The sequence below is a fragment of the Ochotona curzoniae genome, unplaced genomic scaffold, assembly GCF_017591425.1.
Source record: "Ochotona curzoniae isolate NIBS_2020 unplaced genomic scaffold, NIBS_Ocur_1.0 scaffold_4505, whole genome shotgun sequence".
In the NCBI taxonomy this organism is placed as follows: Eukaryota; Metazoa; Chordata; class Mammalia; order Lagomorpha; family Ochotonidae; genus Ochotona; species Ochotona curzoniae.
The window spans coordinates 39,594,510-39,621,480 of record NW_024467118.1 but is presented as its reverse complement, the minus strand read 5'-3'; the positions used below and the strand labels follow the sequence as shown (position 1 = coordinate 39,621,480).

Genomic DNA, 26,971 nt, shown 5'->3' with positions numbered 1-26,971 from the left:
GTGAATGTGTGTGTTTGCACACATGGGTAAAAAAGAAAAAGAAGAAAAGGCATTGGAGCACAATTCATTTTTAAAGTGAATGTAGAAAACCCCTCAGCTAACAAAAAGTTCCAATGAGTCAAAATTTTATGGCCAGTTAGAAACTAATTTTTGTACTTATAGAAATAACATATTTATTATAGATTATCTGAAACCATTTCCAAATGTGTTTCTTATAGATTAAAGGGAAATTACACTCTGAAAAATGAGATAGATTTTGGGCAATCTATGAGGGAAAGGAATTGTATATCACATAATTTGGGGAATCATTCAGAAGCACAGTATAATTTAGATAGCTGAAATTGAGGCCAAGTGCTGATATGAATATGCATATACATGATTCACATAAGTATGTGTATATATGATTGACAGATTAGTCTATTTGTTTCAGTCTGATGAGCAGCTCTAAGGTTTTAGTTAGGTCTCAATGAAACTTATGGAGCATGCATATAGAAACTGAAATTAAAAGAAAATCTATAATATTTCAACTAAATAATTATTTTCAAAAATAATAACCATTTCATAAATTACAGCATCATCTTCTAAATAACTTAGTTGGTATATGACACTGCCTTTAAAATGGACAGAGAATGAGATAAGCTCACAGCTACAGTTTATTCTAAATAAAACTGAAATATAAAATCAATATTTTTTTGGAATCAAGTAAAAAAGAATTATCCGGTATATGAGGCATGATTGTAAAATATATATTTTAAAAACCCTCTATTTCCCTTAGGCAAGCTTAAGAACATTATTAACAATCATATTAACATTTGCATAGCCCTTAGAATTCAAAGCACATCATGTGTACTATTTCACTTTGTAAATGCAACTAAGCTTTCCACAATACACAAATGCAAAAAGGTGTGTAGGTGGGAGGAAAGGTTAAGTATTAGCAGATGAATTTGATCAACAAGTCAAAATGTTTATAAACTCACTTATTTGAAATACAACAGCTTGGATTATATAACTTTGATGGTTTGTCTTCTTAGGCAGAAAAAGGGCAAGAATAATTTCCATGTGTTTACATCACAGGAAAGAACATAAGATCCCAAGCTTTATTGAAGAAAATCTAGTGTATTTAGAAGCACAGCTTTCTACTTCTTTCCTACAAATAAGTCAATCCTGATTGACTCTATGGTTTAGAATAAGTGAGCTTCAGGTGAAAGGCTTCCCCCTCCTCCCGTCCTCCAGTTACCATATGCCTGCTAATGACACTATGCTTCTTGTTACTGAGTGTCATCTTTGATTTTACCTTCCACTTGGTCACCTGCCATAGCCCTTTGATTCTAACTCTTCTGATCTCTTACATTGCAGCATCTTTTTCTGGTTTTAAAAGCTGCAATGAAGTCCCTTCACTAATGCCACAACCCTCTAACAGGTCTCCACACACTCTAATCCACTCCAGACACACCACCAATCAGATAGTCCCCACATTCTCTTTGTATCCCTTCAGTAAGTCTTCCCTCACTACCAAACTCACTATAGACTTTGTGATAGTTACTGCTCTTCCAATGCCCTACTTTACCAGTTCTATCTCTCTATGTACACTTTCTGACTTCTGTCAGTAGCACTTGCTGATATCTTCTATTTTGTACCCTCTTCCCTGGGCCACCAGGATCATAGCACACACTCCACGAATCCATTTCTGACTCCTCCATAACTTGATGAGACCTGCCATTCCTTTGAATCACATGATTTTGCTCACATACCTCTCGTGCCTTACATTTTGCCTTACATGTCAGCATTGGTTCCTTTCTCCCTACTGGGTGATGTCTTAAAAACTGGAAATACTAAATTAATATCTGTTGAACTGTGAGAGAAATCGTTTACTTTATAAAATAGAAAATAAGTGTGAAGTCAGGTGAGATCATTCTTGGCTCAAATCTTTAAAAAAGAAGTAGGTCTTCAGTTCACCCAAAATACTGTTACAGGCAATCAACAGTCAGTAAATTACTCAGTTAGTGAATGTAATTCAAAGCTATCACATACATCAATCTGAGTCATGCTGGCAGCTGGGCAGTTTTCTCCCACATCCAGGGTAGAGAACAGTCATCTGAAAAGACTACAGAACAACCACAAGAACGAACAAGTTAACCACAGTGTCAGATGTCACAGCTGGACAAACAGCTCAACACTTGGTTTCTAAGCTTTGCAGGTGGCTCTCTTGAATGACTGAGAGGCAAGGGAACGAGGGTTTAAGGCTATCAGGTTCTAAAGCTGCAGAAAGCCAGCCAGTCTATGATGTGCTCCATAGCACATTTCTCACATAGGATGAAGGTGAGTCGGGGTATGCAGGTGTAGGGGATGAATGAATGGTTTGTTTTTAAAGATTTATTTAGTTTTTGTTGGAAAGGCAGATATACAGAGAGGAGGAGAGACAGACAAAGGAAGATCTTCCCTCCGATGGTTCACTCCCCAAGCGGCCGCAATGGCTGGAGCTGAGCAAATCTGAAGCCAGGAGCTCTTCCAGGTCTCCCACACGGGTACAGGGTCCCAAGGCTTTGGGCCATCCTCCACTGCTTTCCTGGGCCACAAGCAGGGAGCTGGATGGGAAGCAGGGCTGCTGTGATTAGAACCGGGGCCCGTATGGGATCCTGGTGCATGCAAGGCGAGGACCTTAACCACTGTGCCATTGCGCTGGGCCCAAATGGTTTGTTTAGAATATGTTACCAGTGAAATGAAAAAAGTGATAATCTGTGTATTATACAAAATAAAAAATGTTGAAGAGTGGTATTAATATTATTTTTTATTTCAGAGAAATTTTTAGGATTGTCTACAGTCTAACTTAGGAAAAACTGTATTAGAACATTTTGAAACTCTGAATTTTAAGTATTCAAAAATGAATGGAGCCTATCTCATTTCTCTTAAGTGTGAGAAAGACTGCAGTTTAAAAAAAATTGGGTTCAATCAATAAAAGTTTCTGGAAATTGTTAGAGTATTTTGACACATTAAGAAACTTTTATCAATGACAGAATTTCAAAGCTAGACTGAAGATCAATTTATGAAATAGTCTTGGGTCTTTTTATTTAATCGGAGATGTAACACAAGAATGATACAAACAAAAACATGTAACATCCTATTCCTAGGAACTGCTGCAGATGTGCTAGTGAAAAAAATGTGAAAAACAATTAGCCTATGTAAGGAAGAAAGATTAACAAAAGGATAAGGAAAGGAAGAGAAAAAGAGGAGAGAGGAGGGAGCAAAAGAGAGACAGGAAGGAAGGAAACTGGAGGACTCAGAAAAGTGTGAGTTTCAGATGGCAACTGGTGTCCCTAAAGTTTAAAAAAAAAAAAAAGAAGAAAAAGCAAACAATCCAGAGAAAGGCTTTGCCATTATAGAAGGTACAAACAGAAGCAAGAAGTCAAAGACAATAAAGTATGTGATATTTATGTGTTCCAAGAAGCAAAAGAGAATAGACAAGCCAGCAGTAAAAGCAGTCAGTAATACTTACATTTCTAACCAACAGACTTGTATTAAAATATTTTTGGTATACACTTGGCAGACTGACATATAAGACTCATTTGAAAGACGAGAGGAGGGGAAAGGTCCCAGGCCAGCATATGTGCCAGGAGCTTGGGACCTTGCTGGGAGGGCAGAGATCCAGGCCAACATAATACCCACTGGGCTTTTAAAAGCAGGGCTGGGGAACGCTTGGGCTCCTGGGCAAAGGGCCTGTGGATTCATTAGGGAAGGGAGGGGGGAGTTGATGGAGTGAGGACAGCTGAGGCAGTGTGTTGCATATAGAAATTATTTCTGGGGGACTTCTAAAGAAAAGGAGTACTTGCAAGTAAGTGAGGGGGCTAAGACTGGGTGTTTTGGAGCGGGTAAGAAAAAGGACCTTTGTGGAACAGACCAATGCACAAGGCCACATGGGAGATCTAGGCTGGACTAGCTAAAATGGAACACTGGCAAACACCATGCACAAGCCCATTGTAAACTACGGTTGGGGTCCTGCCTGGCAGGGCTAGATCATAGTACCTTTCAGTGAGAGTTGGAACAGGGGATGGATAATGTTAGGCTGGGTCATGACACTAATCAACATGTGAGTGAACCAGATCTGGAGTAGCCCAGATGGGGGATATGTGGGCCAAACATATGGAACTGCAATATCTACTGGTTTGTTGAAGAGCTGAGGGTAGTGATAAGCTAAGCTAGGTGTGACCATGGAACCCTCTGACACTCATGGGTACTGGGGTTGGGAAAAGCTGCGCAGGTCCAGGCTGCAACACCCACAGGCACAACCAAGAATAGGGAATGGGGCAGGCTGGGCCTTAATATTCACCAGCTCATACAATACAAAGGCCAGAACCGAGGGGACAGACTAGGCTGGGTAAGGGAATAATACCCACTGGAACATGTGAGATCTGGGTCTGGGAGTGGGCCTGGTATGGGAATTTGGGAAACTGCCCTGGTGGGCCATAGCTCCTGCAGGTCAGCATGTGCTTCAGGTCTGGGTGTGGATCAAGGCTGGGCAAGGCAGTTTCATCCGTCGGCAAGTGTGTGGGTTAATTCTGGAGTGGGATGGACTGGGCAAGGCCAGGCCAATGTTAGCCCATTGGCTTGTGCAGGAGCCTGGCTGGAGTGCAGCTCATGCCAAGCCAGGTTATCACACCTATTGGTTTGCATGAGGCAGGGATAGGAGCAGATTGTAGCAAGGCTAGGCTAGGCTAGGCTGTAGCACCAGCCAGCCAGAGTTGAGGCTGAGGTGGGGAGGCAGGCACAGGCTAGGCTAAGCTGCAGCATCCAATGGCAATGGCAATGGCCCAGATTGAGGATGGGATATGCTGAGCTGGGTCAGAGCAACACTGAAACACAAAATAGACCTGTGGGTGGGAACAGGTCTAACTGGGGAGCTAAGGGGATGCCTTGGCTGAGTTGTGGTTACCATGGGTGATCTGGGCTGTACATGGCTGCAGTGTCCCTCTGCATGAATGTGACCTGGGGCTGAGGTGTGCCAGGCTGGGCTAGATCCCAGCACCCACTGGTGCTCACGACAGCTGTGGAGGGTACAGGACAGGCTGGGCAAGGTCTTGGCTGCGGTTGAACCATGAGAGAGCTGAGTCTGGGTGTGGACCAGGTGTGGCTGGGCTGTAACACCCAACAATAAGAACTGCAATGGATGTGGGCCAGCTGGGCAAGTACATTGTTCCTGCCACAGCAGGAGGTGGACGAGGCTGTGCTGGGCCAAGGACCCACTGGTGTGCATGAGATCTGCCACTCGGAGGAGACCTGATGAAGATGCTTGGGGAACTTCTCTGTCAGGATGCAGTGTCTGCAGGAACCAAGGCTAGGGGCGGTTCAGACCAAGTCAGGTTACAACACCAGCCAGCATAGGTGTGGGTCAGGTCTGGAGGCTGCCAGGTTGGGCAGATCCATAGCACTACCCACTGGCAGACATGAGAAGCAAGATAGGGTGTGGGAAGGCCAGCGTGGGCCATAACACCAGCCAGTTCATTCTAAGGCCAGGACTCAGGGCTGGCTGGGCTGAGCTAGGTTGTACCACTTATTGGCAAATATCTCAGGAGGGTCACACTAGGCTACGCCATATCACACACCAGTCAATGTGGGCCCCAGGGTGAGGGGTTCTAGGCTGGTAACCAGGTTGTGTGTGGGGGGTTCCCCTGCTGTGCCTTTGTCACCACTGATGAGCATGAGAACTGGGATTTGGGATAGACCATGCCAGGTAAGGCTACAATGCATCATGGCCTGCATGTGGGCTGGCTTGGGAGGAGAGCCAGGCTGGGCTAACCCACTGGTTCATGCATAAGACAGAGTGGGTGTGGGCCAGTTGGACTTTGCTGCCAGCATCAGCTGGCAAGTGCTGGGACTGGGGACAAATCCTGTCAAGCTAGATTGCAGAACCACATGGAAAGTACAATATCCAGGACTGGGAGTGGGCCCATTAGGGAAACTGTGGGCAACTCTCTGATGGGCTGCATCTTCCACTGATGAGCATGAGAACCAGGAACGGGGGAAGGCCTGGCTAGACAGGTGGGAGCACCCACCAGTGCATTTGTAGGCTGGATACTGGGGTTGGCTGGGTTGAGATAGGCTCCAGTGCCCATTGACATATACAAGAGCTGAACTGGATATGGGACAGCTGTTGCACATACTGACAACAACAGGAATCAGGGCTCGGTGCCAGCCTGGTGGGGCTTACTGGGGTTTGCATCGAGTAGACTGCAGTTTCCCACCACTGCAGGGCTGAGTGTGTATTGGGCTGGGCTGAACTGGGCTGCAGCATCTGCTGGGTTGCCTAGGAGATGGGGATGGACACAGAATTGACCCAGCAATTGCAAGTACCAATGTGTTCCTAGGCTGATGTGGGTGACAAACTGAGCCAGACCCTGTCTTGGCAAGAACACACAAGTGTCAAGTCTGGGATCACCTCAGACAAGGTTTCTTTGGGGATCCCCTCACTGAATTGCTGGCCTCAGAACTCCAACCGTGGGGAGAATTGCAGGATCTGTGGTCTGTCCGTGGATTGCAAGTGTCAGAGCTGGCCCTCCTCAGTGACTTAGACATAGCAGTGGATGGCATACCCAGATGCACATGAGTATGTCACAGTGTACTGGAGCCTACAGAGGACATCTTGTAGCATAACAGAGGAAGGAGGACAGAATAAATTGATCAACTACCTCAGCCAAGCGCTGGCAGCAAATATCTTTACTAACTGGGACTCTGAGATGGACTGTGTCAGCCAATGGACCTTGGAAGAATTTCTTGATTCATAGATTGGTGAAATAGACAGCATTTCAAAAATTTCAGAACCACTCAAACTGAACCCTAGGGCATTCTACATACTGGGGACCATGAGATGACACTGTGTGGCATTTCCTATCTCTTGTTAGTAAGGTTTCGGACACTGATGCAGCTTCTTCCCTTACATCCTCTCTTCTTTCAGATACAGGAAAAAGTGAAAAGGTATGGAAACTGTGGTCTCATCCACTTTCCCCTATTCCTCCACCCTTCCCATCCTGATCAACTATGTAAATACCATTAAAATAAAAATTTTTAAGAATAAATGAATGATTGCAATGGGCTGTAACAGTAGTGAGAGTTAGGGAAGAGAATTATGCAATTAGATAGCATTGTTACAAAGGTTCCACTGAGACCCAAGGGATTGGAAGAACCCAGCCACAGGAGGGAAGGATAAGCATTCACAGTGAGAGATGAGAACATGCAAGGAACTCATGAAAGGCCAACCAGCTAGAGGACTGTGGACCAGCAAGCATGGTCAGAAGCAGAAATGCACAGGACATACCTTTACTTGCAGGTTCACAGCATACTGGTGCAGATACAGAGTTTGAAATTTCTCTTTAAGGGTAATGGGAAAATACACAGAGAGAATGGGTTTCAATGGGCTACATGTGGCTTTCTAAAAGAACACATTGATTTCTGTTTGAATTATAAAGGGGTCAGAAGCAAGAACAAAAATGAACAGTAAGAATCCCTTTGCAAAATCCTAGGAAAGATCATGGTCACTGGGACTTAGGTGGAGGCAATGCAGATGAAAGAAACAGAAGTAGTGTGAGCTGTATTGTGGAGGGACAAACAAGAAGCATTGATGAGAGTTTCTAAGAGGGAAGGAGAGGGAGGCATACAGGATGGGTCTCCACGCACTGCTCTAAATTTTGGACATAATTTGATTTGCCTAGCATATTTATTACATTGAATGCTAGGGTTTTTTTTTTTTTAGCATTTTATATTTATTTGATGTGCAAAATAGTCCTTGTGATAAAATTTCCATTTGCATACAGCTAGGCTTCCCTCGATTAAAAAAATAGTGTTGAGGAACACCACCCAGAAAGAGACAGATTTCAGTTACAGTGGACAAAGAAGGAGCCTTCACACCAAACCACCTGAAGTTAATGGCAAGTACAAAGAAATCACAGCTCTGAGCCTCAGACTTTGAACATACAGGTACGAACTCTTATACATTTCAGCTGTGAGATCTGCCCAAGTTTTAGTAAGTTCTATCATATTAGAAGGTCAGTAAGTAGTTTCTCTCCACCATAATCCCATATAGTGATGTGAATACTACCCATCAAAGTACCAAAAGTACTTTTGTGGTGGAGAGTTATCAGATAAAATAGGGGACATTTAGTTAACTTTTAAGTATATTCCATGTAATATTCTGGATAAGTTTATTGCATTGTTTATTTGAAAAGCAAATTTAGCTGAATTTCATTTTTCAAAAGAAATTTATCTTATTTGAAAAATACGGTGACAGAGAAAGAGGGAGAGATAGAGAAATCGCCCATCTACTGGCTCACTCACAAATAGGTTCAGTGACTGATACTGTGTCAGGCTGAAGCCAGGAAGCATGCACCTGTTGCATTAACGTTTTTATAAAAAGATTTATTTTAACTCAAAAGCAGAGTTATGGGGGTAAGGAGGAAGGAAGGGAGGAAGGGAGGGCAGGAGAGAGAGGGAGAGAGAGAAAGAGACTATCATCCACTGGTTCATTCCTTGAATGGCCACAGTGGCTGTGGCTGGGCCAGACCAAAGCTGGAAGCCAGGGCCTCCCTCATGGGTGCAGGGTGCCAAGAGGCCCAACCACATGGGCCATGCTCTGCAGCTTGCTCAGATGTCCTAGCCAGGGGCAGGAGTGGATGTAGATCAGTCAGAACTGAAACCAGCACTGCAAATGACAACTTAGCCCTCTATGCCAGCCCTGAGATTTTGCTAACAATATATAATCTGGAATACATTTTGAGAGTATTATAATGGTAGTTAATTAGTTTTCATATTAATAAAAGTTGTTTAGGTCCTACAATAATAAAACAATTACTGAATAAGCTGAAAGAGAAAAGCTTTGAGTTCATTCAGTAATTGCTGTCTATCAGAAGTTAAGTGCTAGAAATACTTTATTTTAAAATTATACCAAAAAACTGGAAAATTTAGGCCACGTTTTTATATGTCTGAATGATGCTTTTGCATATACTCAAGTGTTTCAATTTCCAATTTCAGCAATGACAAAAAAACTAAAGGAAGCATAAATCGAGAAAATTATATGAGACAGTGCAATGTTACTGTTTGCTATTGTTCTCCAACAAGATTAGGAGCTTGCTTCAGAATAGAAATCAACATATCAAGACAATTTTACCGCTTAAAACTGTCAGTTGAGCTAGACAATGCATTTAATATGAAGTGTGGTTGACTTACAGTTCTAGTGCAAGCTCATTTTTTCACTGCAGACTTGTAACAAGAATTCAGATAATGCCAGTCCAGTAACCACATCTGGAATAGCACTGATAAAAAAGACTCCAGAATTTTTTACATCTTGCCTTTAATATGACGGCATACAAGGAGAGACTTCCCTTTTCTGGTCATTTTGTTGGTCAAAGGACCTCTGATTTCCTTGAAATAAAGCCATAACTTTGTTTCCATTCTAACCCTCCAACTAAATCTAGATAACTACCAAAACAGTAGTTGCCCCAATTTTAGAAAGAAGAGGATATATGCTTACTCTTCTTGACGTAAGTCATTGACGCTGCGATCCAGGGAGATCATGTCACTTGCCACCATGTTAAATCCAAACTCTTTAATGCTGGCTTGAACTGCATGTTTGTATTCTGGTCCCAAAACCAATGGCTTGGCTTTTTCTCCAGGGCCACCATCCACTCCATGAGGTTCAGGTTCTTTGGGTTCAAAGTTACCGAGGACCCCTGGGCGTAGCACAGGATCACGGTAGGTGAATGTCTGAGGCTTAAATGTGAGGTACTGCCTCTGTATTATGTCTTTCTGGGAATCTCCTCCAGCATGGTGCTCTTGTTCATTTTTAGCTTTGTTTTTTCTTCTAATAGACTCTAAGTCCACTTCTATTCCTTCAACATGAGGCCATGGCACCACAGGTTTGAATCTGTCATCCCCAGGAGCTAATCCATTGCCTCCTCGGTTAGGCATAGGGTTATTGACACCTCTGTCTTCCTATACAAAAGGGAGGGGGGATATACAATGAGTACATGAAGGCAGACCACCACAGCAGAGGTTATGATATCAATTTGCATGTTTCAAAAGACCAAAACAACAAAAATTAAACAGTTTAAAATGTAAAATACAAGTAGGTTATTAATCAGGACTTCCCATTAGAAAATAATGTTCAGGGTGGAAGATAGCATGAAATCGGATATTTCTTCACCTTATTAATTTGAAATAAACAAGCAAATGCATTTCCCCTTATCTCTTTATAACCCTGACTATTTCCAGGATCTAATAGAGATGATTGTTAACAAGAGTTAGAACAATGAGGTTTCAGGAACTTTGACTAAAACAGGCACTTAGGGGGTGATGTTGCATAGTATGTGGTTTTTTCCAGCTGTCCAGTACATGACAACTATAAACTTGTATCTGTAATACCACCATATGGTGGCAGTGGTATTAGACAAATGACACCCAACAGGAGACTGGCATTATGTCGCAAATGGCAGAGAATGAGGGGAAGAATATGCGATCAATACGCCCAATTCAGTATGTTTACTCAGAGTTTATTTGAATTAACTACTATGGAAAAAAAACCCTGAAAAACTGCAGCCACATCAACATGCCCCTTTATATCACACCCAGGATCTGCCTGCCCCATTGCAGAGGAAGCATAGGTAAAAACAGACAGGCACAGAACATTCAGTAAGGGGTGCCTCTCCTTTCTGTTTGAACCCTCTTCGTCACCTATGCAGATCTTTTGGTCAGAACCCTCAGTGTTTTTTGCTTCTGAGATACTACATATTAAATCGTATCAAGCTAGTAGATTTTTTGTACAAGGCAGTGCTTCTCAACAATAGCATCATTTGAGTGGCTTTAAAAAATACTCGTCTGTATTCCACCCTCAGTCTTATGCTTTAATTGGTCTAGACACTTGGATTTTAAAAAAACACTCCAAGTGATTTCATATACACCTAAGAGAGAAAATCACTAACTTCAAGGGCAAGATGCTAGCTGTAATTAAACACAAAGATTATAGCATAGGCACAGCTGGGAAAGAGGTAAGGCAAACTTAAATCCAAAACAGGATAACTAGTCTGCCACTTAACGTCATGCTAGAACTATATGATTCCTTAAGAGATTAGCAGTAGCTAATATGACCAAAATTCGTCTATAGTATTAGGCAGGACTACCTTGAAAGGTAAAATTTAAAACTTTGTTTTAATAAGTACATAAGCAAAGCTTGCAGTAGCATATTGATGTCTAAGTTGCTCATCTAGTAGTAATTGGTTTAGATAGAAAAATCTCTACAGAAACTCACTTTTATCAGATGTGAATTCAGTGGATAAAAGATGGCTAATGACTGGATTTACAGATTCAGATGGAATTTTAAAATTAATTGTTTGGTCAGGTAAGATAAGCATATGACACAAAATTCTAAAGACTCAAAAAGCCATGCACTGAAAAGCAAATTTTGTTGTCTTCTGTCCTGTAGAGTCATTCACAGCGATCAACTTATTAAGAGTTTTTCTAGAGACATTATGTGAATATAAAGTATATAAAAATGTTTATAACAGCAGTTTAGGCTGAACATGCCACATAGATTTTAATTGCCACATTAGAAAGAAAACGCGTTAGATGTAACAGCTGGCTCAAAGATACATTCACAGAATACACAAACATCAAGAACACTGCAAAAACCTTACAGATAGATGTTAAATCGGTCAATATACATAGGACAGTAATCAATTACATTTCATCAGACAGTTTCCACTTCAACGCATAAGAATTTTTCATTACTATTAGTTTTCTATAATTTACAGGATTGTAAAATAGCTCAAACAGAATGAGAGTGAAATAGCCTGGAAAGTTGAGTTAGATGGTTTTTGGGTCATTTCAAAGTGTACCTTTGCACATTTACCCTACCACCCACACCCCCAGTAACACAACACTAATTTTAAAACACAATACAACCTGGCCCAATGTGGTAGCCTAGCAGCTAAAGTCCTTGCCTTGCACGCGCTAGGATTCCATATGGGTGCCAGTTCTAATCCCGGCCATCCTGCTTCCCATCCAGTTCCCTGCTTGTAGCTTGGGAAAGCAGTTGAGGATGGCCCAAAGCCTTGGGACCCTGCACCCGCATGGCAGACCCAAAGAGACTCCTGGCTTCTGACTAGCTGTTGTAGCCACTTGGGGAGTAACTCAATGCACAGGACGGAACATCTTCCCTTCTGTCTGTTTCTCTGTATACCTGACTTTCCAAAATAAACAAATAAATTAAAAGACACACACACACACACACACACACACACACACACACACAACTTGTACATCAATGGAACACTTTTCTCCAGCCAGAAGTGTTAGATTGATCAGACTTCTGATTGTCATTTTCATAAAGATTTGTGCTGCACAAGCATCAGAGGAAAACAGAAAGCTGTCTTTTCCAGAAACTTTATATTTATGAATAACAGATGGTTCTCTTGGGAAATAATTAATCTTTTTTAATTTTTTAGAAATTTATTTATTTTTATTGCAAAGTCAGATATACAGAGAGGAAGATCTTCCGCTCAATGAATCACTCCCCAAGTGACTGCAATGGCCGGTGCTGTGCCAGTCTGAAGCCAAGAGTCAGGAACTTCCAGGTCTCCCACGCAGGTGCAGGGTCCCAAGACATTGGGTTGTTCCTGACTGCTTTCCCAGGCCACAAGCAGGGAGCTGGATGGGAAGTGGAGCTGCTGGGATTAGAACCGGCGCCCATATTCCCGGCACGTTCAAGGCAAGGACTTTAGCTGTTAAGCCACAGCGCTGGGCCCTGGGAAATAAGTAATCTTAAGACATGTGTAAATTAAGTGTGATTCTGTAACACACAGGTAAGTATTGAAGCTAAGGGTGATCTGGATGATGAAAGAAAGTATCTGCTTCTCTATTTGTTTCTGGATGTTTCAAAAATTATGTTTCCTGTGGTAATAAGTAATTGTAAATAAATTACAGAAATCATCATAAAACACCTAAGATACTGGACTCAAGTAACAGATGGTGAACCAAGTTCAAAATCTCCAGATTTTACGCTGTATCAGCCGCTTCCTGAATATTTCCTTTTGAATCTTTGTGATATCTAAGTTTATTACATCTCAAACGGAACTTATCATCCACCTCAAAACACATAAATGTTTGCTTTGCTGTCTTCCTTGTTTCAGGAACTGGACTCACAATTCACTCAACTGATGACACTCAAAATCTGCATTTCATTTTCTTTTTTTTTATGTCTTTATTTTTTTAATTGTTAATAACATTGTATTATGTGATACAGTTCCATAGGTGCTTGGATTTCCCCCGCTGCTCCCACAACCCTCCCCCCATGGTGCATAACCACAGTTCAAGTTCAGCTGAGATTCCTTCATTGCAAGCACACACTCGCATTGAGTCCAGCATCTTATTGTCCTGATAACTTCAACGGCTTCTTGGGGAGGCCTTCCCTGGTCTGAAGGCAAAGCTAACAGAGTAAAATCCCAGTCAGTTAAAAGCCCCAACAAAACATCATCAACAGTATATAGTGTTATGGAATTGATTGACATAGTTAACCCTTTGTCCTATTTTCTTCAAATGTCCAGTCAGAAATTACACTCAGTTTTGTCATGCATGAGGCTCCTTTACTTATCTTTGTCTTAATTTGTACCAACCTCCCTTTTAAACAGGATTATTACAATAGTAATTGTAGTGAGGATCATAAATTTACTTAACCGTTTCACATACATTAACTTATGATTACTACTCCTTAGTTTATAGAGAAGAGTCTGAAAGAGAAGTTACACAAGTCCAAATATGAATCCGGATCAATCTGGCTCAAGAGTTCACATTCTTAATCACATGACACCTTAGTGATTCCCACTGCACTGCAAGCACTTACCATCTCCTTCAGTTTTCCTAGCTACGGACTCCCTTAAAGTTTAAATGTGAACATGTTGCTTTCCCAGCTTATCACATTTCACCCCTGGTCCACTCCTGCTCTCAAGAGAGACATATTCCTTAATAGGACAACAGTGTTTTTCAGGTTCTGGTCCACATTTGTGGAACGCCTCTGTCATTACCCATGAGAACAAGGGTGAAATAATTTTTCTCACAAGGTATCAGTTTATAAACCTGCTTGGCACTGCAAACTACAGAGTCTATATTCTAATTACATCAGTCTGCCATTATAGTGCAAAATAAACATTTATTGAATTAATGTATGAATGAATCCTAAAATCTTTGCTTGGTTATTAAAAAAAAACTTTGAGAAGAAAATGGAAGAACGCAGCAAATGGTGAATACAATATGGGAAAGAGTGTTTTGGAACATATAGACCTTGACTAGTAACACTTCATAAATTCACCAAGACATAATTTTCCCAGTAATGTTATATAACAGTAACAGAAGAATTGAATTTTTTTCAAAGCCTGCATGTTATTAAATCTGATGGTAAAACCAAATATTATAATTGTTCGTCTGGATCACTGTTGTGGGTAGCAGGTAAAGCTACTGCCTTTAAGCTGGCATCTCATACCAGTGCTATGTGGATTTTGCTGCTTTATTTCTGATATTGGTCCCTACTAAGGGCCCGGGGAAAGCAGCAGACAATTGCTCAAGTATTTGGGACCTCCCATCCTCAAGGTAGAGCTGAATGAAGCTCCTGGCTTGTATCTTTGATTTGGGTTGTCCACTGCGGCTATCTGGAGAGTAAACCAGCAGATGTAAGGTCTCTCTCTGTGTCTCCCAGTCTCCCATTCTCTGTAACTCTGCCATTATATATACATATATATGTACAAGTTTACAATTTACAAAGCATTTATGTATGTGTGTGTGTGTGTGTGTCTTACAAAAAGCAAGTGAATAACTGTCTGTCTACCTCCAAGTTAATTAAGGGTATTCATGTCAAATCTTAATGTTATACATTTCAAAGAATGCTTGTAAAACAGTGTGATACTTAACTCCTCAGGGAAGGAAGGCTACAAATTCTTCCTTCCTGACAATGAGAATTACAGATGACTTTGTGACACACTGGGACTATTGATACTTTGATAAGCACTGACTGATTCACTGTACAGACAAAATCAATGATTCACTGCTGACAAGAAATGGAAAAGAGAAACAGTAGATAATCTTCCAAGGACAGTACTTTCAAATCCCATATCACCATGTGGGACTATGGATTACCATAATAAGATTAGAGTATTCACTATACACTTTACAATTTACAAAGCACCCTCTGGACCTAAATCCTACTTATGTATAATGCTTCACTATTTGCTTGTGCTTTATGCGAAATATATGAATCCAAAGGGATTTAGAAAAATGGTCTTTGGAGCAAATGACAGTAATATAGGTTTGTTTAGGTTTGAAGTCATTAGTGATCCTAGGAAATCAAGCTATTGATGATTAGTTCACCTAATCTTTTGAGAAACTGTGATGCAGTTTTAGGAAACAGCCAGGCTGAAACATTTACGCAATATATATTTTCAATTTTTCTTCATGAGTCACAGTATTTAAAAGCGTAACAAGCCAAATTTCCTTCAATGATTTAAAAACCTGCTTAAGCAAAAACACATTTAATTTGAAAGATCACATTAACATCCTCTCTCTGGCTGTATTAACTCACCTAGAAGGATTAGAAGGAAGAGAGGCAGAGAGGAAAGACGAAGGTGGTAGAAGCAGTAGGCAATGAAGTTCGGAAGGAATAAATTGTGCTTGTTGCTTGGAGCTCTGTGGACCACATGTGTGGCAAGATGAGGGTGGGAATGATGGATGCTCCAGTTCAGCATTTTAGCTTATCTGCTTAGCTACAGCTGGATTCTGACTCTAGACCTTCAGGTCGTGCTCCTTTCAGAGCCATTGGAGTTGACGACATTGGAGACTGAGACCACGTTTGGAAGGGTGCAAAAAGGTAGGGGTCTAGTAATTTCAATCCAGGCTTGAAAATGGAAAACCCAAGATGAAGCAGAGCCGAGACATTACTAGTCCTTGAGAACCTGGGATGTCATCCCACACAGAGAAGGACCCTGCTTTTGAGCATATCACTGCTTTTTAATGGCAAGGCCTCTTTAGCAATAGGATGGAAGTGAAAATGACAGAGTGTGCTATTAGGAAGCATTATGTAGATATCAAAGTTCCACAGGAGCTCTAGGTGAGCCTTGGTAAGACAACATATGACATTCTGAAAAGAAAAACTAACAGCTGAAGAAATAGACTCCCTAAGCAGAGATTCCTGTTCTTTTAAAGTCACAGACAAAGGACACAAAACCAAAGCACAGCAGAATGAAGTAAAGAGTAAGGATGATATCACAGTGACTATTCTACCTAAAAATCCAGGCCAACAACTCTAATTCTGTATGTTAGACTTTGGCAGGATAACTGAGCTATCACACAGCAACCGTTTGACCCAAATTTATCACAGAGAGTAAAACAGTAAGATTCTTCACTAGAGAGCTATTATGTAATTGTTTATGGTTTCCCATTTTATTTTTCACTCCAGGCTTCTGACATACCACAGCAGTCATGATTATAAGTGGGTAGGTTGATGCGGCAATACTAATCACCTATTGGAAAGATTTTACTCGGTTTTTTAAGGGGGCATTTTGAACCAACTAAATGCCATTCATTCCTTCTCAACCAAAGAAGCAAAATGTAAGAATATAAGTAATAACACAAATCTAGCCTGTACTATAGAGAATACTGAAACTAACAAGTTCATAATACTGAAACTAAAAAGTTCATAATATCATACTTAAATAATATTTAGCCATCTGAAAAAAAAAAAGATTTTCTTTAGATGAGGGCCTCGCAATAAATCTCACGGTTGTACAACTTATCTTTGTGTTTTCACTTACACTATTTAGTAAAAAAAGTACCAATCTGCATGGACACAATAATTGTTTAACAACTTATTTTTTTTTTAAGATTTATTTTTATTATTTTTTTATTGGAAAGGCAGATATACAGAGAGGAGAGACAGAGAGGAAGATCTTCCATCCGATGATTCACTCCCCAAGTGAGCGCAATGGCCGATGCTATGCCGATCCGAAGCCAGGAGCCTCTTTCGGGTCTCCCACGTGGGTGCAGGGTCCCAAAGGTTTGGGCCGTCCTCCACTGCTTTCCCGGGCCACAGGCAGGGAGCTGAAAGGGAAGCGGGGCTGCTGGGATAGAACCGGCGCCCATATGGGATCCTGGGCGTGCAAGCCGAGGACCTTAACCACTGCGCCACCGCGCTGGGCCCATGTTTAACAACTTCTGTGCATTCTGTAGAATCATAGCCAACTAAATTTCTATATATTATTATCATCTGAACATGATGAATTTGAGGGGCTAGCCTGCTGATGTAGCACACTAATCCTAAGCTTGCAATGCCAGCATCCCATATAGATACCAGCTGGAGTTCTGGCTGTTGGACTTTCAATCCAACTCCCTCCTAATGGCCTGGGAAAGCAGCAGAGCATGGCCCATATCCTTGTGCCCTTACACCCACATGGGAGTCCCAGAAGAAGCTCCAGGCTTCTGCCTTCCAATTGATCAGCTCAGCTTCAACTGTGAATTTCCTTTTTAAGTAGAAGATAAGGCATGCACAATTTATCCACACTGTTTCAAAGCCACTCCAGGTTTCTTCTTCCAAGTAAATGGTGAAACCTGGATGGTCAGAGTGGAAATTTTTTATTCCTTGTACAGCATTCAAAATCATCTAAGAAACCAATCAAGGGCTCAACAGTCTCATCATACCAAGTTAATTTCTTTAAGTATAGTACATTTTAAAAAAATGACACATCAATACCATATATTCTTTCTTTGGATAATTATTATAACTAATAGTAGCTCTAGTTTTAAATTAGTCCTTGTCCAATCCCATGGCCTTCTCCAATTCAAGTAATAACATTAATAAGTTTTTGAAATATAGCCTCACGTCATTGGATACTGAGTTTCTTTCCTTTTTTCTTGCTTTCCTTCCCTCCCTCTCTTCTTTCCTTCCTTCCACTCTTCCTGCCTCCCTCCTTTCCTTCTTTCCTGGTGTTTGGAAGTACCTCTTCATTCAAGTTTTATAAAAATCAGCCTTACACTGATAAGGAACTATTGCTTTTATTTTATCAGAACCCAATTTTAATGGAACAGTGTGAATCTCCTGCGAGGGTAGGACAGTCTAGTCTATGGGCTGTATAAGACCCATGAAACAAGATTTAGTTCGTCCAAACAAAAGAAGGTGATCAAATTGATTAAAACTATGCTATAATTTTTTTTAAAAAAACTATATCAATGTGCTTCATATTTTAGTTATCAGGATAAATCTCAAACTTAATAAAACTTTCTATTTTCAACACATAAATTACATCTCTAAAAGGAGAGATTTCACAAAAATTGCCTGTAATTTCTCATGTCCTGTTTTGTAAATGTGAACCTACCATTAGATGCACAGTAGTTCAAATCAGGAACCGGAAATACAGAATCTATTCCCATTAACTTGTCCCTCAATGTCGCAATCCTGTGAATGTTTTCTCTTAAAGATTTATTTTTATTTAAATCAGAGTGACAAAAAGACAGTGAGACAAAGATCTCTTCCATCTATTGGTTCACTCTTCAGTGGCCACAACAGTTAGGGCTGGATGTGGTAGGTTGAAACTGGGAGCCAGGAATACAATCTTGGTTTCCTAAGTGGATAGCTAGGAACTCCAGAACTTGAGCCAGTATTTTCTACTTCCCAGGCACATTTGCAGAGAGCTGGATCAGAGCAAAGCAGCTGGAATTAGACTGGCACTCCAACAAAGGATTCTGGGACCGGAAACAGCAACCTAATTTGCTATACCACAGTGTCCATCTCATAAACCTGTGAATACTTGTAAAACTGCTTTCCTGCCTTCCCTCAGTATCAGCTTACACCTCTCCAGTTTGAATGAAGGTACTTTGATGCTAGCTTATATTTTTGATTTGTTGTGTCCCAACACCTGGTAGGTAATACAGTGTGTATTTGTCCATGGGCTGAGTAAATGAAGAATATCTGGCTGTGTATCATCTATTATTACCTTGCTGGAGAATAGACTGACTTTAGGTGCACACTGTAATGCTGCTGCTTGACTAGGTTTCAACTAGAATTTTGGGACTCCAGTTGAGATACCTGAAAACATCACTTTTCCTACAAATCTAAGATTTGAATAATTCTTTCTTCAGAGTTGGATGGATTATGTCTGAAAGTGAAACTTGCTACTTCATTTAAGCATCACAAAAACAAATGTGATGTTAGTATTATTATTATTATGGGTCAATTTACCTTCCAAATGGTTTACCTGCTAAATTTAATACTTGTAAATAGTAACAGCATAGATTCTAAATCATATAATAAAAGTATCAAATAATAATCAAGGGAGAGTAATTTTTTTAACATGGGCAACTAAAGGACTAAGATACAGGTAAGCTTTTACAATGGAAAAATAAAAAACAAACTGATTATCTTAAAAAAAAAAACTTTAATTCAAAAGGATGCATAATTGACCCAGATCAAAGTTTTTACCAAAGGAAACTCTATGAGGGGCCCGGCGGCGTGGTCTAGCAGCTAAAGTCCTCACCTTGAATGCGCCAGGATCCCATATGGGTGCCGGTTCTAATCCAGCAGCTCCACTTCCCATCCAGCTCCTTGCTTGTGGCCTGGGAAAACAGTCGAGGATGGCCCAAAGCCTTGGGACCCTGCACCTGTGTGGGAGAACCGGAGGAGGTTCCTGGTTCCTGGCTTCGGATCAGCACAGTACCGGCCGTTGCGGTCACTTGGGGAGTGAATCATCGGACAGAAGATCTTCCTCTCTGTCTCTCCTCCTCTCTGTATATCTGACTTTGTAATTAAAAATAAATAAATCTTTAAAAAAAAACAAAGGAAACTATGAAGCAGATAAAATTTAAAAATATTTATGAAATCCAATCTGCTGTATCAGAGTAGATTATTTTTCAGAGAACTTTATAAAAATGCATGCTATAACTCAGGAACCGAATCATAAATAAGCAATTAAGGTTTTAAAAATATCCATCTTTTTGTGAACATTAATTCCAGTGCATTTGAATTGAATTTTAAGAATAAACCATGAGCATTCTGAAATACATTACTTTGTGTTTCAGGTGGTGATAAAGCTATATTTGTTAAAGTTTATGCTGTCGTTCCGGAAGTCAGGGCTATAAATACAAGGCATACCACACTTTAAAAGCCCCATACCTGATGGGTAATAAAAGGCACATTATAATACTTCTTATAAGCCATAAAAGACTAGAGTGGGTAGATTTTAATTTGCCATATTTGGGAAGTTAGCAATTCCCGAGTTATTTAAACAAACAACAAAAGAGCTCCTGCTGATGTGTAACCTGGAAGACAGAAAACTCATGGCTCAAATACATGGGTCACTGTCATCCACATGCATGAGCTAAATTGATTTCCAGGACCCTGGTTTGGTCAGTTTGGTCCAGACCAACTACTTCAAGCATTTGAAGAAAGTATCAGTGGATTGGAGATCTCTGTGTCTATGTTTCAAATAAATAAATGACATTTCTAAAAGACAAAGTTATAAAGTAGGATCTTTACTCTAAACATAAATTACATAAAATATTTTAATAAAATTGCCAGCTTTTTCAATAAGCATCCTGCCATGTTCTTTCTACAAAATAATCTGTCTAAAAATAAGAAAGTATTAGGGAAGAGTGAAGATTTTAAACAGAAGAAAGCAAAGCAAGGAATGAAGGATCGTAAAATAAATCTGTGAAGATCTTTAAACATGAATAATTTATTATGATTATATATTATGCATGCACATAGAGAGAGGAAATATACATTTAAAAACCAAATGGTTTAGCAGGATAAGAAATTAACCCTGCTGAGTAAATCCTTCAAAAAAACAATCGCAGCATTTCATCAGGTGGAAAAGGAGGAGCTACTTAGGAGCCAACGTGGTAGAACACAGGTCACATCTGCTCTTCCGCCCACTCACATCATACTGAGAAACTTCCAGCTTGTACCATCAACTCTACTTTCCTGCCTAAAAATCTCTCCTTATTCTCTCTTCTAGTCCTTCTTTAAAATATTTTTGAGAAGTTTTCCCAACATCAATCCCTTGGGACCACTTTAACACTTATTTTTTAATCCAAGGAAGTGGCTTTTTAAAATCTATCCTTTGATTCTTGTTGCCAATAACAATGTTTTTTTATAATCTCTAGCAGCCAAAACCAAGCAGTTTAGTTCTTAATCTTCTTCACATCTGGCAAATCTAGTGAAACCACATAAGGATTTTCAAATCTTCCTGAAAACATTACAGAAATCATGTCACCAACAGAATCATCAATAATTCATATGACATCAAGGAAAACATTTTATTGAGTGAGAGCAAAATGAGGTCAAATGTGACATTTGTGTTGGGAAAGAATATTTAATGCCAAAAAAAGCGATGTCCTATCATCTCCCAAGGGAGAAATTTAAGAATGAATGCAGCATTCCCACAAGAAGTGTTACTAATTTCTGCAGCTGCAAATGCGTAAAACTGCTTTTCCTCTTGTACTTCCTTGCTTTGCCCTGGAGCCTGGCTTTCACAAAAGTGTATAAAGAAAGTATAGCAATATGTGGCTCTACAACACATACCTTTTGATTTGGTACAAGATAATGTCTTATTGAAAATCAGAAACCCCCCCCCTCAAAAAAAGCAAACTTCCAATTTTAAGAATAGAAATATAATTTTGAAGAGTGAACAGCATTTTACTACAAAGTCATGAATTTTAGCAAAATATGACAAGGTAATAATTTGATGTGGGAAAGAAAAATATGTGAAGGAAGACAAAGGTTTTATGTAATACATTAATTTGACATTTTATTTTTCAGCTATTAGCAGGCATGACTTCAAGAGGGAATGCTTATCCAGCAATGCTGCAGTTTGTCCTGGCTGTTATTTGGCATTCAGGCTAGTACTTACATTCATCTTAAAAGAAACTAGAATCAGGCCTGGCGTGGTAGCCTAGCGACTAAAGTTGTTGGCTTGCATGTGCCGAGATCCCATATGAGCACCAGTTCATATCCCGGCTGCCCTGCTTCCCAGCCAGCTCCATGCTTGTGGCCTTGGAAAGCAGTTAAGGAACGCGCCCTGCACCCACATTGAGACCCGAAGAAACTCTAGGCTCCTGGCTTCAGATCAGCTGAGCTCTGGCTGTTGCAGCCATTTTAGGGAGTGCATCAAAGGATGGATGTCTGTCTCTCCTCCTCTAAGTATATCTGACTTCCCAATAAAAGCAAACAAAAAAAGTAGAGAGAGAAAGAAATAAGAATTGGTTTAAATTATCTATATACTTAATACAGGCTGGCTATATGCCAGGGCATCTATATAAAAGTGTACTGTTACTAAAAAAGGTCTAATCCCTAAGGGAGTCAGAGTCTAGAAGAAAGGGCAGCTCAAGAAGGATGTAACGGACCTGAGAGAGACAGGAGAGGCTCCTCAGCATATACATTCAACAGGATGAGAGGAACATCTGGCTGAAAATCGCATGTGGCAGCTACTACAGACTCAGGCAAAGGCACAAAAGCAGAACAGGAAACTCCAAATGGTTTGGCTTGACGAGTGCAGGGACTCACTGTAGAGTGGCAGGAGACTGGAGATACGGACAGTTACTCAGAGGGCGTCTTAAAAAATGCCAAAAGATTCAGAATTTGTACTCTTAACTGAAGCCATGAGATCATGCCAGATCAAAGCTGAATTTTGTAATAAATACTCTGATTAGAAAATGAATAACAGGAACTAAGATATTTTCAGAAAGGTCAAGAAAAAACTGCATGAATAGAATACTAGAGAGTACACTGTAAGAGAGAAGTCTGAAAATGCAGATGCCAATAGGACTAAAATCTGCAGACACAATGTTAAATGAATGAGAATTATAGGGCCTAAGTTATAGGCAATGGTATGATTCACTCACCTGCTCTATGACATACAACACTGGTGAAGGCCCCAGAAACATGGACCTAGAGAGGCCGTAGGACTCCTTAAAATTATGTGTTCCTCGGCAATTGATGAAACTAGTATATTACTTCTCCCAATTAAGGCACAAGAGACATTTCTGGGGCCTGGCATGGTGGCTCAATGTCTATAGCCTCACCTTGCAAGCCCTGGGATACCACAGTGCTGCCAGTCCATATCCAGCTGCTCTACTTCCCATCCAGCTGCCTGCTTGTGGCCAAGAAAAGCAGTAGAGGATGGTCTAAAGCCTTGGGACTCTACACACATGTGGGAGACCAAGAAGAAGCTCCTGCCTTCAGATCGGCTCAGCTATGGTCATTGTGGCCATTTGGAAAGTGACCAGTAGATGAAAATTTTTCTCTGTCTCTCCTTCTCTCCATAAATCTGATCTATTAAAAATAAATAAATCTTAAAAAAAACTTTAAAAAGAGACATTTCTGTGCTCCTCTTTTTCTACAGACGTTTCTCTGAAATGTCTAGCTTATAGATCACAAATGTGCACCGAGTATCTACGTTGTGCCAAAATACAGGGATGAAAATTTAATGAAATACATCCCTGTTCTTGTGCAGTTTTCTGTCCAGTGGTGGAGACAGAAACTAAATACAGTACCATAACAGCCTGTAACAAGGATTAATCTCCTTGGAAAATCAAGATGGTAGAATAGGGTAAGGACACAATTAAACAGACAGAGAAACATTAGCCAGTGTGAAGCAGAGAGGGCACATTCCAGGAAACAGGAGAGGACAGAATGACAGCAGAGGGATACCTGGAGACTGGCTGACATGGGAAAGCAGCATACACAACAGTGTGGTATTACAGTGACCAATACCCAAGTGGCATTCAGCAAGTACTGATGTGAACTGCACCTGCAGTTGGACCTCCACCAGCAACAAGGTGGGAAGGAGTATTCACTGGGAGCTCAAGAAGTGAACAGAGACAAAGAACTGCCCATCCTGCTGATCTGTTTTATTTGACCAGGAGGAGAGACAGAGCAGCAGGTTCCAGATGGGCAGTGCGGGAACAGGGTAGAGGTAGATTTCACAGCCCAGTCTACCCGCTAGAACCAAAGTGGGTGCCATTTTGTGTAGGGAGGAAAAGGCTATGGGACAGGACTGTGCATGCACTGAGCTGGGAGTGAACTCATTTGTGGTTCGGTGAACTGATTTACTTGATTTTCTTTTTAATTTCTTCAGTGACACATTAGTCATTCAGTAGCTTGCTATTTAATTCATGGAGTCCTAAATTTCTATTTTTCTCCCTGTTGTTGATTTTGTTTTGTGGCTTTTCATTTAAGGGGGATATACAGTAACTATAAAAAGGAGTCTATCATATCCAGTAGCATGTTATTTAACTTCATGGTGTTGTAAATTTTCATTCTTCTTCCTGCAGTTGCTTTTGTATTGTGGCTTTACATTTAAGGAGATGTATAGTAACTGTACAATGCAGACTATCATATATCCAGATGTGAGGATACAATGCAGCATGCATCTCTACTTCCAGACAAAGATGGACTCCCAATGAAACTCTTTAGTGTATCTTGACAATAGGATGCTGGACTCTCTGCCATTGACCATGCCCACAATGATGGACATATGACTGTGTATGAAAAACTATACTATAGTAATTATATAGGAGAACTCAGTGGTGGGGCAGAGAGGGCATTTAGGGAGGTAAGGGAAAGCCAGGGTCTATGGACCTACATCATAAAATGATAATAATATAAAGAAGAAAAATTAAGAAATTAAATAAATAAAAGAAGAATTAGTCTCCTTGAGATGAATCCTCACTGAGCAGATAGCTGAAGCATGAGAACTAGGTAAGAGTTTCATACATAAGAACATGTTATATAAAGTGCCTAAAGCAGGAAGCCTTGTGGCAACTCAGAAGGACAAAAATGTGGCCTGAATATAAACAGTAAGGGTGCACAGTGCCAGGTGAGGCTGAAGAGGAACACTAGTTAGGCTGATCAGGAAGCAAAACCCACTGTAATGGGTTGGGTCCTACTCTGAGAGCAGGTGAAAACATGGGAAGACATTAATACACCATGGGAGGGGTAAAAGCATTTTGAAAACAAACAAGCACACAAAGAAAAAAACTCTCGTGGCTGAAGAGCAATAGAAGAGACTGCAAGGCCAGGGTGAATGATGGCAGGTCAATGAGCTCACAGGAGTAGACTGGATGATTGCGTAGGTGGTAGATGGAATAAAGTATGCAGATTCAAGGGTTTAACAGGGAAAAAAAAGGATAAATTTGATGATGGATTAGAAACAGCTGGTAAAGGAGAACTGGGTGTATTGAATGACTGAGAATTCTAATTTGTGCAGACGGATGCTCTCCACTGACAGGAAACGGTGTGAGAGACTGGAACTGAAGAGGATGGCTCCTTTTTGAGCTCCTTTTTAGAAATGCTGAGTTTGAAGTACATCTGAAACATTCAAGAGGATATGGAAACAAAATTTATAGCTCAGAGAAGAGGTTGAACTGAGAATACAAATGTGGCAGAATTTTTCATTTGAAAGGCAGAATTATGGAGAAAAGCGTATGCGCCCTCTCTCTCTCATACACACACACACTCTCTCACACACACACACACACTCACAAGGGAGAGAGAGATCCTTTTTTGCTGGTTTGTTCTCCAAATGGCTGCAATGGTGGCAGGGCCCCAAGAACCCAGGTCATACTCCACTGCCCTACCAGATCACAAGCAGGTAGCTGGATCAGAAGTGGGACAGCCAGGACATGAACCAGCACCCAAATGGGATGCTGCCACAGCAGGCAGAGAATTAGGCTGATACACCATTATGCCTGCCCTCAGATACTTTTATGTACATAAGTGACATAAGGACTTGGATAAGACAAATGATAGATTACAAATTGGGAGGTCTTTGGACTCTGCCTTAAAGGATCCCTTAAAGATCCACTGAGAGGGCCCAGCGCTGTGGCCTAGCGGCTAAAGTCTTTGCCTTGAACATGCCGGGATCCCATATGGGCGCTGGTTCTAATCCCAGCAGCTCCACTTCCCATCCAGCTCCCTGCTTGTGGCCTGGAAAAGCAGTTGAGGATGGCTTTGGGCCATCCTCAACTGCACCCTGTGGGAGACCTGGAGGAAGTTCCTGGCTCCTGGCTTCAGATTGGTGCAGCACCTGCCATTGTGGTCACTTGGGGAGTGAATCATTGGACAGAAGATCTTCCTCTCTGTCTCTCCTCCTCTCTGTGTATCTGACTTTGTGATAAGAATAAAATTAAAAAAAAAAATAAGAAAGATCCACTACTGGCACAATTTGTAGGAAGAGATCTCAAATCAAGAGGGAATGGTTAATTGTATAGGAGGACTTCATTTGATAACTGAAGTTGAAGGAAACAATATATAACTTTAGCTAAAAGGTTCTAGTGATACAATAGTGTCCACAGCTCAGGAGGAGTGAATGGAGGTGTAGAGTTAGGAGTCGAAGAAATACAGCAAACAGGAACACATGGCATTTGTGAAAAGTCGATCTGTATGGAGGTACAGAAGTAAAGACCTGCCTGGAGGAAATATGAGTGACAGTGAGACCAAGAGTGAGAGCTCAGATTAGAGCAGTTTCATCTGCTGGTTCACTCCTCTCATGACCTCAATGGTCAGGCTGCAGCTGGGAGCCAACATCTCAATGCAACTGCCGTAGGAGTAGCAGAAACCCAAGAACTTTAGTTACCACTGCTGCCTCCCCAAATCTGCACTAAGGGCAAGCTGCAGTTAGCAGACAGAGTCAACAGTTAAACCTCACATACTGAGACATGGGCCTCAGTTGTCCTAACAGTTAAGCTGAACACATGCTCCTGGCTTAAAAGGGACAACCACATTTTATATTGGCATGTCTGGATTCTAGCCCTGGGTCCCATCTTCATTCCATCTTCCTGCTATTTTAGCACATACTAGGGGGAGGCAAATGATGATTCTAGTGGTTGGGTTCTTGTCAACCACATTGGAAACCTTGGATGGATTTCTGGACTCCTGGTTTCAGACTGGCACAGCCCTAGT

At 40.9% G+C, this 26,971-nt stretch overlaps 1 protein-coding gene across 4 annotated transcripts in view; it reads right to left on the bottom strand.

The window, feature by feature from the left end:
• The window catches only part of GALNT7 (polypeptide N-acetylgalactosaminyltransferase 7), a 131,579-nt gene that overhangs the window by 52,735 nt on the left and 51,873 nt on the right, over positions 1-26,971 (bottom strand). For all 4 annotated transcript variants that reach the window (XM_040966366.1, XM_040966364.1, XM_040966367.1 and 1 more), the window contains exon 2: positions 9,515-9,975. In XM_040966366.1, coding sequence (XP_040822300.1) covers positions 9,515-9,975 — 461 coding nt within the window. The remainder of the gene's footprint in view (positions 1-9,514; positions 9,976-26,971) is intronic.